Below are 15,518 nucleotides of genomic sequence, written 5' to 3'. Positions count from 1 at the left end.
CAACTGCTGAAGCCCGTGCATCTGGAGCCTGTGCTCCGCAGCGGGAGAGGCCACTGCAATGAGGGGCCCATGCAGTGCAGTGAAGAGTAGCCCCCGCTCGCGGCAACTAGGGAAAGCCTGTGTGCATTAATGAAGACACAACACAGCCAAAAATAAATAAATAAATATTTTTAAAAAAAGGAAAATAAAACAACGCAAAGAAAGAAGTTAAATATTCATCCTGTTGAGTACCCCACAGAGGAGATACAAAGGGTATGATTAAACCAGAATGCCTGGAAATGACATCCTTATATTGTCTTTCCAAAACCAGATTCAGACTTATGAAACAGACAGCATATAAGGGAAACCACATTTTAACCACAGAGACTCACTGAGGAATGTTATACATAAGAGAAACTATTATTATTTTAATTTTTTAAACTTAGAGAACAGATTGGGCACTATCCTAAAATAGCAACATACAAATTAAGGGAATGAGGGCAGCAGCTCATCTCATAATAAGCATAATCCATGAAAACTCTAGTTTCGGGTCAGCAAATAACAATCACTGTAAAGTTTCTCTCCCTTATGCCCCTTACTGGCAAATTGAATTATGTCCAAATAAGAATTATATAATGAGACTTACACCTTCGATAAGAATCTAAACAAAAGACAACAAACCTGAAACTTCAAGTAAAACAAAATATTGAAAAAGTATGTTTTGCAAGAAAACAAATACTTTCCCCAAACATGATTGAAAACTTACCTTCTGGCACAGGAAAAACTTCAGCTATTGAGCCTAAAATGGTTAAAGCTGAAAATCTAGTTGGGTAGGAAGAGCCAGGAAATAATGCTTCAAAAAGACTGTTGCAAATGGATGACATGAAATTCTAAAAAAGAAAAATTACAGTAAATATAATTGAGCTAACTCACAATAGGTTATCTTGAAAGTATCACTACTATTACTCTGAAGAGTGATATTTTTTCTAATTTAGAGAGAAAAGATTTTTTAAAACAATATTAGTTGTTCACTTTGCTTGACAATTCAGATTGGCACCCTTGACCATGAGCTCATGACTTCAGTGAACCCTATCTTTGTAGAGTCAACAAGAAGTACAGAAGAAAACGAAAACACTAATTTAAAGAGATATGTGTGCCCCCATGTTCACTGCAGCATTATTTACAACAGTCAAGATATAGAAACAACGTAAGTGTCCAAGGATGGATAAACAGATAAATAAATCAGACAGAAAAAGACAAAGACTTAATGATCTCTCTTTTATATAGAATTAAAAAATTAAAAACAAAAACCAACCTCATAAATACAGAGAACAGACTGGTGGCTGCCAGGGGTCGGGTGGGGGAGGACTTGGAAAAATGGGTGAATAGAGTCAAAAGATACAAACTTCCAGATATAAAATAAAATAAATAGGCCATGGGCTGTAATGTATAGTAGAGGGACTATAGTTAATACTACTACATTGTATATTTGAAAGTTGCTAAGAAAAAAAACTTTTTCTAACTTTGTATGGTGACAAATGTTAACTAGACTTAATGTGGTAATCATGTCCCAATATATACAAATGTCTAACCACTGTGTTGTACACCTGAAACTATTATGTCAATTATACCTGATTTAAGTTAAAAAAACAACAACAACAAAAAGTACAATTCTAAATGTAGTCCAGACCAGAAAAAACATTTTTCTGGTGAAAACATGATCCATTCTGCCCTGACTTGTGTTAAAGTTATATGAATATTGATTTTCTTCACTAGAAGCATTCAGGCATCAAAGGTATATATACTTTTTTTTAAAGTTTTAAAATGACCAAAGACGTATCCAATATATACTACTTGATACATTTGATAAATACTTGGTATCTGGCTATAATGACATATTTCATGACAAAGATCTAGCTATTCCACTGTCTTCTATCTGCCTCTCTGAGACTCCTATTCTACCTTTCTGTTTATACAAATGATTAGAAATGAAAACTTTTAGTAAAATGCAATAAAAAAAGCAATGTGGGAAATAGTTTATCCAGGATAAAGTCTTCCTCCTCTAATTAAAAATAATAATAATTTCTCCATAAGACCAAAGGAAAAACATATAAGGAAAAGCGATTCTCAAGCCTCTCATACACTGCTATGCCCTGACAACATATATTTGTAACTAAGCAGCATATAAGCAGCCCTAGTCCCAACCATCTTTAGATAGGATTCCTGCATTCATTTCCTTGGTTAAGGACATACAATCTTGGGGATTTATCCTGTAGGCCCTTATAAGCCCTAAGTAAGAGTTTACTAGTTTATTAATTCTATTGGGTTTCAAAGGAATAGGGTAGTTATTGAAAATATCCCAGTTAAACTAGTGTTAATTATAAATGAGTAGTATAGTATTCACATTAAATGGCAACAAGTTCATCCTTTAGGATTCATCTTATCCTAACTGCACTGTCAATTGTATTTTCAGATATAGTTGTTCTTTCCCTCAACCAGACTGTAACCACAGTGGAGGCAGGAACCACAATTTAGACATTTATGTCCTGAACACACTGTACTACACACATAGTAAGGGCTCAATATATGCTCTAGTCCCTTTTAATGTCCTTGGTGAGGATTCCAGATACCATGGCCTAGCATTCAAAACTCTCTGCTACCCATCCCCAAATTGATTTTCTAACTCATTTCCCATTATTCAATTCCTCTGTCCGGGGACTTCCCTGGTGGTACAGTGGTTAAGAATCTGTCTTCCAATGCAGGGGACACGAGTTCGATCCCTCACTGGGGAACTAAGATCCCACATGCCGTGGAACTCGCATGCTGCAACAACTGAGCCCGAGTGCTCTAGAGCCCACGTGCCACAACTAGAGAGATCGTGTACTCTAGAGCCCACATACCACAATGAGAGAGAAGCCTGCACGCCGCAAGAAAGAGCCTGCGCACTGCAACGAAAGATCCTGCATGCTGCAACTAAGACCCGACACAGCCAAATAAATAAATAAATATTTTTTTAAAAAACAAAGAGTTAAAAAAAAAAAAAAGGACTCTGTGCTTCCAATGCAAGGGGCATGGGTTTGATCCCTGGTTGGGGGACTTAGATCCCACATACTGTGGGGCGTGGCCAAAAAAAAAAAATCCTCTGTCCCTCAGGTATCTTATATGTCATTCATACTAGTGAATTCACCATTCTCCAAATTTTCCCTGTACTGTCTTACCTCCAAGCTTTCCCTCAAGCTGGTACTAGGGAAGAAACTATTCCGATTTGGTTGTCCAGAGCAGATATAGATTGTAGTCAGGCTCTACCACTTCCTGGCTGAGGACCCTTGGATAGTTTGCTCATTCAACTTTTCCAAGCTTCACTTATCTGACTTGTTAAGTGAGGATAATAATGCCCATCTCACAGTTTCATTATTAAAGATTAAAGGAGAACACAGATCTAAAGCATTTTATACTTGAAAGTACTCTAGCTAAAATTTTTAAGTACTCTATTATACTAGAGTATGAAATAACCTCCTTCACTAGACTAGAAGACACCTTTTCCCACTCATAGCCTTCTCTTCTCCCAGCACTTAGTCTGTTGACTGGCACTGAGTCCACCACACACCGCACACGACACCCACTATTCTAATGACGATGATACAACAGTTCCGAAGTTGCAACCTCCAAAAGCCACAAGAGCCTACAGGTGGGAGAAAATATCAGAACTATGAGACTGACTCAGATCAAGACTCTAAAGGACTAGTTTTCAAAAAATATATTCATAAGCAAAACGAAGAAACCACGCATACATGAAAATTCAGAATGTCACACCACAAAATCAGTTTTGTGTTTCTAAGTACCTAATTGAGATTTCACAAATGTCATTTTATCCCCTGCAAAAAGAAGCAAGGTGTTTCTGAGATCATCTAGCAATGATCTAAAAAGGGCTAAAACATAACTGTTAGACACACACAGTAAATGCTCTGTACTCTAGTTACTTTTAATGATGCCCAGGAAGGCTTTTTAGAGTGATCTAGAGTTTGCAAAGAACATTTCTTGTTTAATCCTCAAAACTAACCATTTCACAGAGGTTACTCATCCCACTTATAGCTAAGTAGACTCATGAAAGTAAGCCAAGTAGTCAGTGGCAGAATTGTTACTGATCATGTCCTTCAAGTTTAGGTTGTGACTTTCTCATCTTTTGTTGTTGAGATTTTACGAAGATGAAGCTGATTTCAGCTTTGTATAGGAATGTTCTTCTTTAGATGATTTTTAACCTTTAGTAGGTAGTAAGTATAGCATGGTTCCAATATATCACTTATTATACTTGTTTCCCTAAATGAAATAAAATAGATGAGCTCTGTCCTCTATCTGGGTCTTAGGAGAAAATAAGCATCTGCTTCTGAGAGGAAAGATTTGGAGTAAGAAACCAGTGAAAGCTCATTCTGTTCCGATGGGACAGAAATTGAAGGTGGTCAAGCTGAGCCCTGGCCCAGACTGGAGCTGCTATAACTGGGGATCCATCCATGACATTAACCTGGTGGCCTGAAATCCAGTCCTATTCTTCAAGTTCACTCCAAAAAACAGGATAGAGAGGAAGCTCTGTAACTGGACCATGGGCCAGGAGTCACAAACATCAAGCTACTGTTAAATCATGTTAGATGAAAGGGGAAACACACTCAGATGCAGCAGTCATCTACCCCGGGTAGGGGTGGAGGAATCAGGGCTGCCAATTACCTTTTTTTAAAGTACTAAATTCATCTGGCTCACATAAGCTGTAAAACATCGAGGTTAGCTCATGAATGTTATTCTATTTTTTTAACATCTTTATTGGAATATAATTGCTTTACAATAGTGTGTTAGTTTCTGCTGTATAACAAAGTGAATCAGCTATACATATACATATATCCCCATATCTCCTTGCTCTTGTGTCTCCCTCCCACCCTCCCTATCCCACCCCTCTAGGTGGTCACAAAGCACCGAGCTGATCTCCCTATGCTATGCTTCCCACTAGCTATCTATTTTACAATTGATAGTGTATATATGTCCATGCCACTCTCTCACTTTGTCCCAGCTTACCCTTCCCCCTCCCCGTGTCCTCTAGCCCATTCTCTACGTCCGAGTCTTTATTCCTGTCCAGTCCCTAGGTTCTTTAGAACAATTTTTAATTTTTGTAGATTCCATATATATGTGTGTGTTAGCATATGGTATTTGTTTTGTCTCTTTCTGACTTACTTCATTCTGTATGACAGTCTCTAGGTCCATCCGATACCTCATTACAAATAACTCAATTTCGTTTCTTTTTATGGCGGAGTAATATTCCATTGTATATATGTGCCACATCTTCTTCACCCATTCATATGTTGATGGACACTTAGGTTGCTTCCATGTCCTGGCTATTGTAAATAGAGCTGCAATGAACATTGTGGTACATGACTCTTTTCGAATTAGGGTTTTCTCAGGGTATATGCCCAGTAGTGGGATTGCTGGGTCATATGGTAGTTCTATTTTTAGTTTGTTAAAGGAAACTCCATACTGTTCTCCATAGTGGCTGTATCAATTTACATTCCCACCAACAGTGCAAAAGGGTTCTCTTTTCTCCACACCTTCTCCAGCATTTATTGTTTGTAGATTTTCTGATGATGGCCATTCTGACTGGTGTGAGGTGATACCTCATTGTAGTTTTGATTTGCACTTCTCTAATGATTAGTGATGGTGAGCATCCTTTCATGTGTTTGTTGGCAGTCTGTATATCTTCTTTGGAGAAATGTCTATTTAGGTTGTCTGCCCGTTTTTGGATTGGGTTATTTGTTCTTTTGATATTGAGCTGTATGAGCTGCTTGTAAATTTTGGAGATTAATCCTTTGTCAGTTGCTTCATTTGCAAATATTTTCTCCCATTCTGAGGGTTGTCTTTTCGTCTTGTTTATGGTTTCCTTTGCTGTGCAAAAGCTTTTGAGTTTCATTAGGTCCCATTTGTTTATTTTTGGTTTTATTTCCATTTCTCTAGGAGGTGGGTCAAAAAGGATCTTGCTGTGATTTATGTCAGAGTGTTCTGCCTATGTTTTCCCCTAGGAGTTTTACAGTGTCTGGCCTTACATTTAGGTCTTTAATCCATTTTGAGTTTACTTTTGTGTATGGTGTTAGGGAGTGTTCTAATTTCATTCTTTTACATGTAGCTGTCCAGTTTTCCCAGAATGTTATTCTATAACAGATTTCAAGTCCAGCACTGGTTCCGCAACTCAGGCTACCTTAAGAGAAGTTCCAAAGCACTAGAAGGAATATGTACAACCCAGCTTGAAGGAAAAAAGCACAGAAATACTATTCACCAAGAGTATTTACTTCTCTTTAATGTTTATTCAAAATTGTTTTAGGTTTCTTAAAAATCTGTATATCTAGAAATTTATCACCTACCTTATATTGCTGTAAAGATACAGAAGGGTGCTGTCTGGTTAACTCATTCTCTGGTTCATGTTTGGATTTACTTTGTTCCAGTTTATAAAGTACCTGAGAACTTTCCTGTATCCTACAAAACAACTTTGAGAAGAAGAAAAATGAAGCATACATAAGCCACATTAACCTTAAACATCAGCTTAAAAGGCAAAGGAAGAACTTTCTAAATTCTTTAGACTAAAACATCAGGCAAGGGGAATACTGGTTTTTAAACTCAACAGAAAATTAACCTTTACATTTTAAAAACCAAAAACCAAATATTACTGCAAATCAGAATCCACAGTCATAAAGCCACAGTTCTATTTCCTTTAGGTCAGCATGAACCTAAAGATGATATACTCACTTCTACTCTCTACCCACTCTTCACCCTAGAAGTGTATCAGGTGATTAATTCAAGCCGAATTATTCAATAATGACTATTTCTTGAGGCACTTACAGGAACAATAAAAATACAAAGACCTCGTTCCACCTCTTACTAAAGTTTTCTTAAAATACCTTATACCCTGAAAACTCCAGTGCTAGATTTTTTTTTTCCTTTCAAAAAAAGAGTTCAAGGCTGACTTATTACACCAAAGTGAAAGGACTTTTCACTCTGGATTTTAACCCCAAATATGAACTTTATGGAATCACAGAACAAAGCGTTCACAGAAGGGCCATGAAGAGCTGTGGTACTCCAATCCCATGACCCTTATTCCCACACTCTCCTCGGATCTGGGCTCTTTTTAAAAATAATTCCAGAGCAAAGTTCACCACTTTCCTACACTTTCGGAGGAGAAATTTTACCTTTTTAAGAAGAGAACAAATCTGTTGCCGCACTCCTGGAGACTGACTGTTAAGATTGTATGTGATAAAGAACTGAATGCACTCCATTTCTTCTGTGGAAACAATTTCTGTGCTTCGATTACTTTCACAAAGCAAGCCTAACGTATCGATCCGTACCTAAAATACACCAAGCAATAAAATGTTAATTTTTCAATGAAATAAGCAAAGCCTAAACCACTTGAGGGGTTTAATTATTTACACAGGCTACCAAAGGTGGGCGGGGGGGGGGGGAGGGAAGGTAAATCTCAGTTTACCCATGTGTACTTCAGAAAGGTTCCATAATCCCAAAGTTCCTGTGGTTATTTCCTATAAAATTATTTTATTAAATGTGTAAATTGGGTATTTTATTAAAGTCAAAAATCTTAGAGATTCTTATTCCACAGTAATGCTCAACTTCATTCTTTTTTCTCAGTGACCACTCTGCCCCAGGACCACATCATCTCACTCTCCAATTACTGTCTTGAACATCTCACTGGTTTCTTTTTGCTCCCACTCTGGAAACTCATATCTGTTTCCATTTATGCCACTTCCTGGCTGAAGGCAGAGTGGCTCTGCTTCCCAGTTACCAACTGGATAAAATCTGAAGTCTTCAACCAAGCATTGGAGGCTTCCATAAAATGGACAAAATACTCCACTCCTGCCAAACGATGTCTTTAGTCACCCTTCAGCCCTTGTTTACTGTGTCCTTCCATTTTGAGTAGGCGCCAGTGCTTCCCCTCCTCAGATCACATGTATCACTTTCCTACTCAACCACCATCTATACTCAGATCAATCTCTTCTAAGCTCCCCCAGTCTTTATGCATAAAGGTACACCTGTACCTGCATTGTCTTTTAAGAGTTTCCAGTTGTCTTAGGCAGGTTTCCTTATTCTCTCAACTAAACTTTAAGCAGCCTGAGTGCAATGTCTATACTCTTCCCTTTCTATTCATCCTTCTTATGGAGCCCTTAAAACAGTGCTGGGCATAATGTAGGGGCTTCTATATCGCACTGTTAAATGAATCAGGGATCTACCGCATGTATGAATTCCCAGTTATTCTGTTTACTTACTTGGCAGTGCTGATGAATTAAGCCTTGCTTTATTCTTGCACTGGACACAAGGTCCCTCCAGGCATCAGTTGCAGACTGAAGATGTCCATGAGCTCTAGCTGTTCGTAGACAAGCCATCAAAGCTCCCAGAGCCCCTCTGCTGTCATAAGACCCTAAGGATGGAAAAGATTACTCTTGGTTCAAAACACAGTAATAAAGACCACCACTGTGCTATTTAAAAACTACAAAATTCACATGTTTCCAGTTAACATTTCAAGAAACAAAAATCATATTTTAAGCTAAATTCTAACATGAATTAGTGTTTCTATTATAAAATCATTATTGAAAAGGATTTAATAGTTCTTAAATCAATAATTTCAGTAAGCATAATCCACTTATTGTTAACTTAAAAAAATCATAATTTTTGGCTAATATTTTTACCTTTCCCTTGACAGAAAATAGACCATCACGTCAATCAGGAAAAAAATCAAGTGAAGAAATATTTATCTTTTTTTTTTTTTTTTTTTTGTGGTACGCGGGCCTCTCACTGTTGTGGCCTCTCCCGTTGCGGAGCACAGGCTCCGGACACGCAGGCTCAGCGGCCATGGCTCATGGGCCCAGCCGCTCCGCGGCACGTGGGATCTTCCTGGACCGGGGTATGAACCCGTGTCCCCTGCATCGGCAGGCAGACTCTCAACCACTGCGCCACCAGGGAAGCCCATGAAGCAATATTTAAAACAATAAAAATAACTAAAATGACTTTCAGCCGAAAATAGGAAAAACACTTCAGTGGCTAAAGACCATTATTTCTCTAAAAACAAACACTGAACCTATCTGTATATTTTGGAGTTACTGTTTCTTCTTAGCAAAGGAGATAAAAGGGGGATCACAAAGAACCTGATGCTTTCAGAGTCCAGGACATCAGCCGTTACTAAGGGGACAGGGAGCTCTGGCTCACAGGACATCTTGATTTAAAATAAAGACTGCCTAGCTTCAGAACAGATTCACGGATCCTCAGCTCTAGACGGCTTCTCAAAAATGCAAGGATGATTATTGTTAAAAATTATAAGTAAGGCTCATTTTTGTGTACAGGAATCAAATTTTCCAGCTATCTCATGGTTATTCTTTGAAGGATTGAAAGATTTTAACTTAAATTTTAGTTAGAAATACTCTTAAAATGTGGTGGAGGGTACCATATTCCTGCTTTGTTAAACAGAATATGATAATTTTAAGATTTACATGAGGAGTCAGGATCATCGTTTTATATCTTAATTACTAAATTATGCTTCAATGCAGTGATTCTTTCAAGGTTACTGAGTTTCAGTGGGATGTTTATGCTTATTCTAAATGACCAGAGAGAGCTGTTTCCTGGGGTCATGCTTCTAAATTTTTTATCTCTTTCCCAGAGACAAATACTTGCTACTGCCAATTTACCTGTCTTTAACCTTGCCTAAAGCAACTTTTAATTACTATTTCAATCACTTGAATAAGCAAATTATATAAAACACACAAACGTTTACTCCAGTCTGACAACCAAATAATAAAAACTTGGTAAAATGAATTAAAACCTAGTAATAAAGGAAACCTCATAATCATAACTGGGATCAATCCTTAGCCTGTAGAAATGACTTCAGCCAAAAAACTCTATTCAGCTAGGTACAGGAACATTCGTTTCAACCCAAAATTTCTATATTTAATATCCTCCTTTACTATTAACAGAAATGATAATATTTAAATTTGCCTAGGTACCTAAAGTTAAGCATCCTAACTAGAAATTACTAAAACAAAAAAATTCATTTTCTTACCAGTTTTAGCATCAGCAGAAGTCTGAAGAATCTTTACCATGTAGCTTAAGCTTTCAGGGTTGCAATTCAATAATTTTGGCAAGTAATAATCAATCACGTAAGATTTTTGATCCAGATTTCCTTCACACAGTATAAACAGGAGAGGAGAAACCCAAGTCTCATGCCACTTGTCAATCCAAGTGCTGTCAACAGCCTGGGATTTCAAACAACTCTTATGACTTTTAAACATGGTTTCCAAGAGGTCACTTGCATAAGGCACCAAGGACTGGTCCCCCATCACCTCTAAGATTTGCGATGGAATAGTTTTAGCTAATGCCAAAATATGTTCAATTCCTATGTAATCTACTAAACAACCAAGGCATGTGTACTTTCCTTTACTATGCCATTCCAATCGCAGAAGACTCTCAGTCAGTTGAAAAATGAAACCATCAGCAGCCAAATCTGAACCTGACTCTTGCAGGGCAAGCTGGTGCATTTGGAGAATATTTCTGAATATGGTTTTGGTTTGGTGTCTCAAAGCATCCAATGGATGTTCCCAGTGGGTATAGACATATTCCAAAAGTCTCCTAACCACATCTGAATTCCCATTCAGATGGTCCTTTAGGCTTGGGGAACTTGATTCAAGGACTTGTATAGCTGAATTAGTCCAAGATGCCAAAATTCTAGACAGAAACATTTCCAGAGTTGACTCCTTGATCCTGAAGAAAAATAAGTCATATTATTTTATACTGACTAGTAAAAGGAATTTCATTTTATAATCACTCAGACTTTAAAAATATCAATACAAAATATAAAGAATGATCAGAAAATTGAATCATTATTAAATTTACAACAAAAAATTACAAAGCCAAAACAGATCTCAAATTTGCATATGAATCTTTCCATTTCGTAAAAACTAATCCATAAAAGGACACAGGGAAACTTTTGCAGGTGATGGAAATGTTCATTATTTTGACTGAGATGCATCTTTAACAGGTGTTTTAAAATATACTGAGGGGCTAGGGAATATTAGTGGGAATGGGGCTTCTTTCTGGGGTAATGAAAATATTCTAAAGTTGACTGTGATGATAGCTGCACAACGCTGTAAATATACATACTAAAAAAAATTGAACTACATGCTTTAAATAGGTGAATTATATGGTATGTAAATTATATCTCAATAAACCGTTATAAAATAAACAATGAAGAATAATTTTTAAATTACTTTAAAATATGCACAACTTATATCAAAAAAACACAAAATACAATCCAGTGAAGTCAGAAGACCTCATTACATTTCTGGTTTAGGTGCTTAAAAGCAATAGGCTATTAGGTAAGCATTTACTTTTCTAAGCTTCACTTTACCCATTCAACAGATTAGATTTCCTATCCTATCTATCAGACATGTGAGGATCACACTGAACTACCTATGCTGAAGTTATTCGTAAACTCTAAAGCATTATATGTATAGAAGTGCTTATAATTTTTTTTAAATGCTTGCATTATCTAATGCAAGACTGAAGGTTAAAATTAATTTTACAAGTGTTCGCTACAGGTTAACTTGCACCAATAATTTCTCTCTCTCTCTCCCATCATCCCATCTTCTCCTGTTCTACTTTCATACCCACTTCAGTCCCTACACATATCTCCCTTTTAATTTAAGATTATCCTAACCACTTTTTTTTTTTTTTTGTGGTACGCGGGCATCTCACTGTTGTGGCCTCTCTTGTTGCGGAGCACAGGCTCCGGACGCACAAGCTCAGCGGCCATGGCTCACGGGCCCAGCCGCTCCATGGCACGTGGGATCCTCCCGGACTGGGTCATGAACCCGTGTCCCCTGCATCGGCAGGCAGACTCCCAACCACTGCACCACCGGGGAAGCCCTATCCTGACCACTTTTCATTGAATTACTAAGTAAGCCAGCTCAGCTGCCATCTTTTAAATATCTGACAAGCAAAGCAAAATATGAGACAAAACTCACTGTGAACTCAAGGTGAACAGAACACGCACAGTATCCAAGAGCAGGGCCTCCCCACTGGGGCCCATCCTCCCATCCTGCCAATCCAACATGGTGAGTGTCCCCTGACACAGGAATAAGAGAGCTGACTGGGAGACATCAGCACCACAAAGGCTCCTGCAGCAGTTCAAAAGCCACTCGGGGATGCTGGTGTGGTCCACTGAACGGAGGAGCAAACTACTAATCTGGAAAAATATGACAGAGCTGATACACATAAAGCTTCTAAAACTTTCCTGATATCCCAAAACATAAATCCAAAATTCTCTTTCCCCTGAAATGTCCTAGGAAAAACACTGAATCTAAAGGTGAAAAACCCACAAGTGTTAAAATTATTATATCAAGAGGAAAAAAATTGAATCTAAATACATGAACCATTTTGCTGGTTTGAATGTACTGGGAGAGTGCAACACATTGCCACCTGCAGGTGGATGAGATTATTAACTAATGCTTTTTTAGAGGTGATTTGAGAAATTAAAATTTTTAACTTTATCCAATGATAATTACTTTGTGTAAGCTCATAAAACAGTATACATCAATTTTGTATAAAGCCATTTTGCTCTTAGTAAAGAACTAAAATAAGTTCCTAGATAAAACAGTAAGGAACAAAAAAACTGCTAGTACTAAATACAAGAACTGTATTATCAACTTACACCTTCCATACAATCAAATTCCCTGAACAATTGATTCTAGTACAATATTTGGGTTATTCTTAATAAAGATAACATTTATCAAAAAGTTATTACTGTATATATCTATACATTAATCTCTAATTTTAATAACACAAATATCTTTTACGATACTGAGAGATGGAACTGAACAAACAACACTAGAAAAAAACAAGGATATACACCCCAAAATGTTGATAATGATTATCTTTGTGAGACAGATTTACAGGTGACTATTATTGTCTTCTTTCTGCTTTATCCAAATTTTTGGAAGTCACTAACTATAAGGGAAAAAGGTTACCAGAAAGATTCTGACTATGCAAAAAACTTTTAAATTCACTTCTTTAAAAAAACTTTTTCTAATTAATTTATTTATTTTTGGTTGCGTTGGGTCTTCGTTGCTGCGTGCAGGCTTTCTCTAGTTGCGACGAGCGGGGGCTACTGTTCGCTGTGGTACGCAGTCTTCTCATTACAGTGGCTTCTCGTTGCACAGAATGGGCTCTAGGCGCAGGGGCTTCAGTAGTTGTGGCATGAGGGCTCAGTAATTGTGGCTTGCAGGCTCTGGCGCACGGCTTAGTTGCTCCACAGCATGTGGGATCTTCCCAGACCAGGGATCGAACCCGTGCCCCCTGCATTGGCAGGTGGATTCTTAACCACTGCGCCACCAGGAAGTCCCTAAAAATATTTTTTAAAACATGTGTTGGGACTTCCCTGGTGGTCCAGTGGTTGAGACGTTGCCTTCCAATGCAGGGGGTGTGGGTTTGATCCCTGGTTGGGAGCTGGGATCTGCATGTCTCGAGGCCAAAAAACCAAGAAAACATAGAACAGAAGCACTATTGTGGCAAATTCAATAAAGACTTTAAAAAATGGTCCACATCTAAAAAATCTTAAAAAGAAAAATGTGTCTGGGCTTCCCTGGTGGCGCAGTGGTTGAGAGTCTGCCTGCCGATGCAGGGGACACAGGTTCGTGCCCCAGTCCGGGAAGATCCCATGTGCCGCAGAGCGGCTGGGCCTGTGAGCCATGGCTGCTGAGCCTGCGCGTCTGGAGCCTGTGCTCCGCGATGGGAGAGGCCACAATAGTGAGAGGCCTGCGTACCATAAAAAAAAAAAAAAGAAAAAAAAAGAAAGAAAAACGTGTCTAACTATCAATAAAGTACAATTCTAAAAAGGAGATGGACTTACCAAATCCGCAATCTTTTCAGGTGGATGAAACATAGCCTTAATAAAAAGAATAACAGCTAATCCAGATGTACTCTGAATCGTCTGTAAGAGGTCATCTATTTGGCAAAAAAGTAGAAAGCATGTATTAAATGATGATGGATACTGTGGTACAGTAGAAAGAGCAGATGCCGTGGGGTCAGACAGTCCTGGGTGCAATCTCTAGCTTGACCACTTCCTAGGTGGATAGGCCTTGATTAAGTTATTTAACTTCCCAGGGATTCAGCTTTCTCTTCTTTAATGGGAAAAATATAACTCCTACCTGACACAGTTGTTGTAAGGTTGAAATAAATGAACATAAAGGCTTTTATGCCCAGCACACAAATAATCAATGTGATTCCTTCCTTTCTCCTCTAACATCCACTCTCTCTTCCTCTCCATCTACTCCCTCCCAGCACATCTAGCAGCAATACCTCCTATTCCCTCCCTTCCACTGATGCCTCTGCAACCCAATCCCCATGATACATTACTTTTTCTTAAAGTGATTTCAGGGCTTGTGTAAAGAGCCCACATCAGTGCTAATTACAAACTTTGCTCTCACTGGCACTGTACCCAATGTAACCAAACAATCCTGGCTTACTATCTTCTTTTTGATTTCTATTAGCCTCTGGTTTGTGAGAAAGTAAACAAAATAATACAGTGACTTATTCACTTTGGGGTAAGAATTATGAATACCTACTATAAGCTATCTTCCAAAAATCTATTCTGCCCTTTATCCCTGTTAACGAACTGTGACTCTGGGAGATCCACGTGCCCAGCCAAAGACACGATACCTATTTCCTCAATCTTCCTTGCAACTAAAGGTACCATATGAGGATTCAGGCCGATGGGATGTAAGCAGAAATCTTTTGGCTATTTTTGTTCTTCCAGATTAAAGGTAAAGATGCAACTGGTCTTCCTTCCTGCCCTGAACACAGACAGGGGGTCTGGAGACAGAGCAGTCATATAGTAACCATGAAACAACAAACATATGGATGAAAGCCAACATGCTGAAGACGGCAAAGCAGAAAAGCAGAAATGTTTGGGTCCCAGACTGCCCACAGTAGTTCTGCATCACCTGCCTCTGAATTTATCCTTATGTGGGGAGGCACATTTAATTAAATCCCTGAAGTTCAGCTTTCTGTTACTTACAGCTAAGCACTTTACTGATACATGAAGCTTTAAAATCCTAGGGAAGAACAGCATTGATTAGGGGCCATCAACTTTTCAGAAATGAGGTTGCCTCACATTAAATTCATGTCTTCTCTGTATTTCACTGAAGTGTTTTTTTTTTAGATTTATAAATTCCTCTTTTAAAATGTAAATATCTTCTGCAAACATGTCTGTAAATTATGCCTTAATAAAAGGAACTTTATTTTCCTTTTAATACTTATCTGAGATCCTAGGCAAAGGAAGGAAGGCAGGAAGGAAGGAATGAAGAGAGGGGGAGACAGAGAGAGAGAGAAAGGAAAGAAGGCAGGAAGGAAGGAAGGAAGAGAGGGGGAGACAGAGAGAGAGAGAAAGGAAAGAAGGCAGGAAGGAAGGAAGGAAGGAAAAGAGGAAAGAAAAGAAATACTAACGAGACAATATAGTT

The 15,518-nt window shown here is 38.2% G+C and overlaps 1 protein-coding gene across 4 annotated transcripts in view; it reads right to left on the bottom strand.

Moving 5' to 3' along the window:
- THADA (THADA armadillo repeat containing) overlaps positions 1–15,518 on the bottom strand; it is a 314,824-nt gene that overhangs the window by 280,617 nt on the left and 18,689 nt on the right. For 3 of the 4 annotated variants that reach the window (XM_060026719.1, XM_060026718.1, XM_060026720.1), the window contains 7 exons: positions 13,910–14,004; positions 12,027–12,247; positions 10,067–10,764; positions 8,283–8,434; positions 7,197–7,352; positions 6,375–6,497; positions 746–869 (listed from right to left, as the gene is read on the bottom strand). In XM_060026719.1, the coding sequence (XP_059882702.1) occupies positions 746–869; positions 6,375–6,497; positions 7,197–7,352; positions 8,283–8,434; positions 10,067–10,764; positions 12,027–12,247; positions 13,910–14,004 (1,569 nt within the window). Of the gene's footprint in view, positions 1–745; positions 870–6,374; positions 6,498–7,196; positions 7,353–8,282; positions 8,435–10,066; positions 10,765–12,026; positions 12,248–13,909; positions 14,005–15,518 lie in introns of those variants that run through there. The other variant, XM_060026721.1, reaches the window with a different exon arrangement.

The sequence above is a fragment of the Delphinus delphis genome, chromosome 12 (assembly GCF_949987515.2).
Source record: "Delphinus delphis chromosome 12, mDelDel1.2, whole genome shotgun sequence".
Lineage (NCBI taxonomy): Eukaryota > Metazoa > Chordata > Mammalia > Artiodactyla > Delphinidae > Delphinus > Delphinus delphis.
Note: the sequence above shows the minus strand (reverse complement) of the source record. Positions and strands in the feature narration are given on the sequence as shown.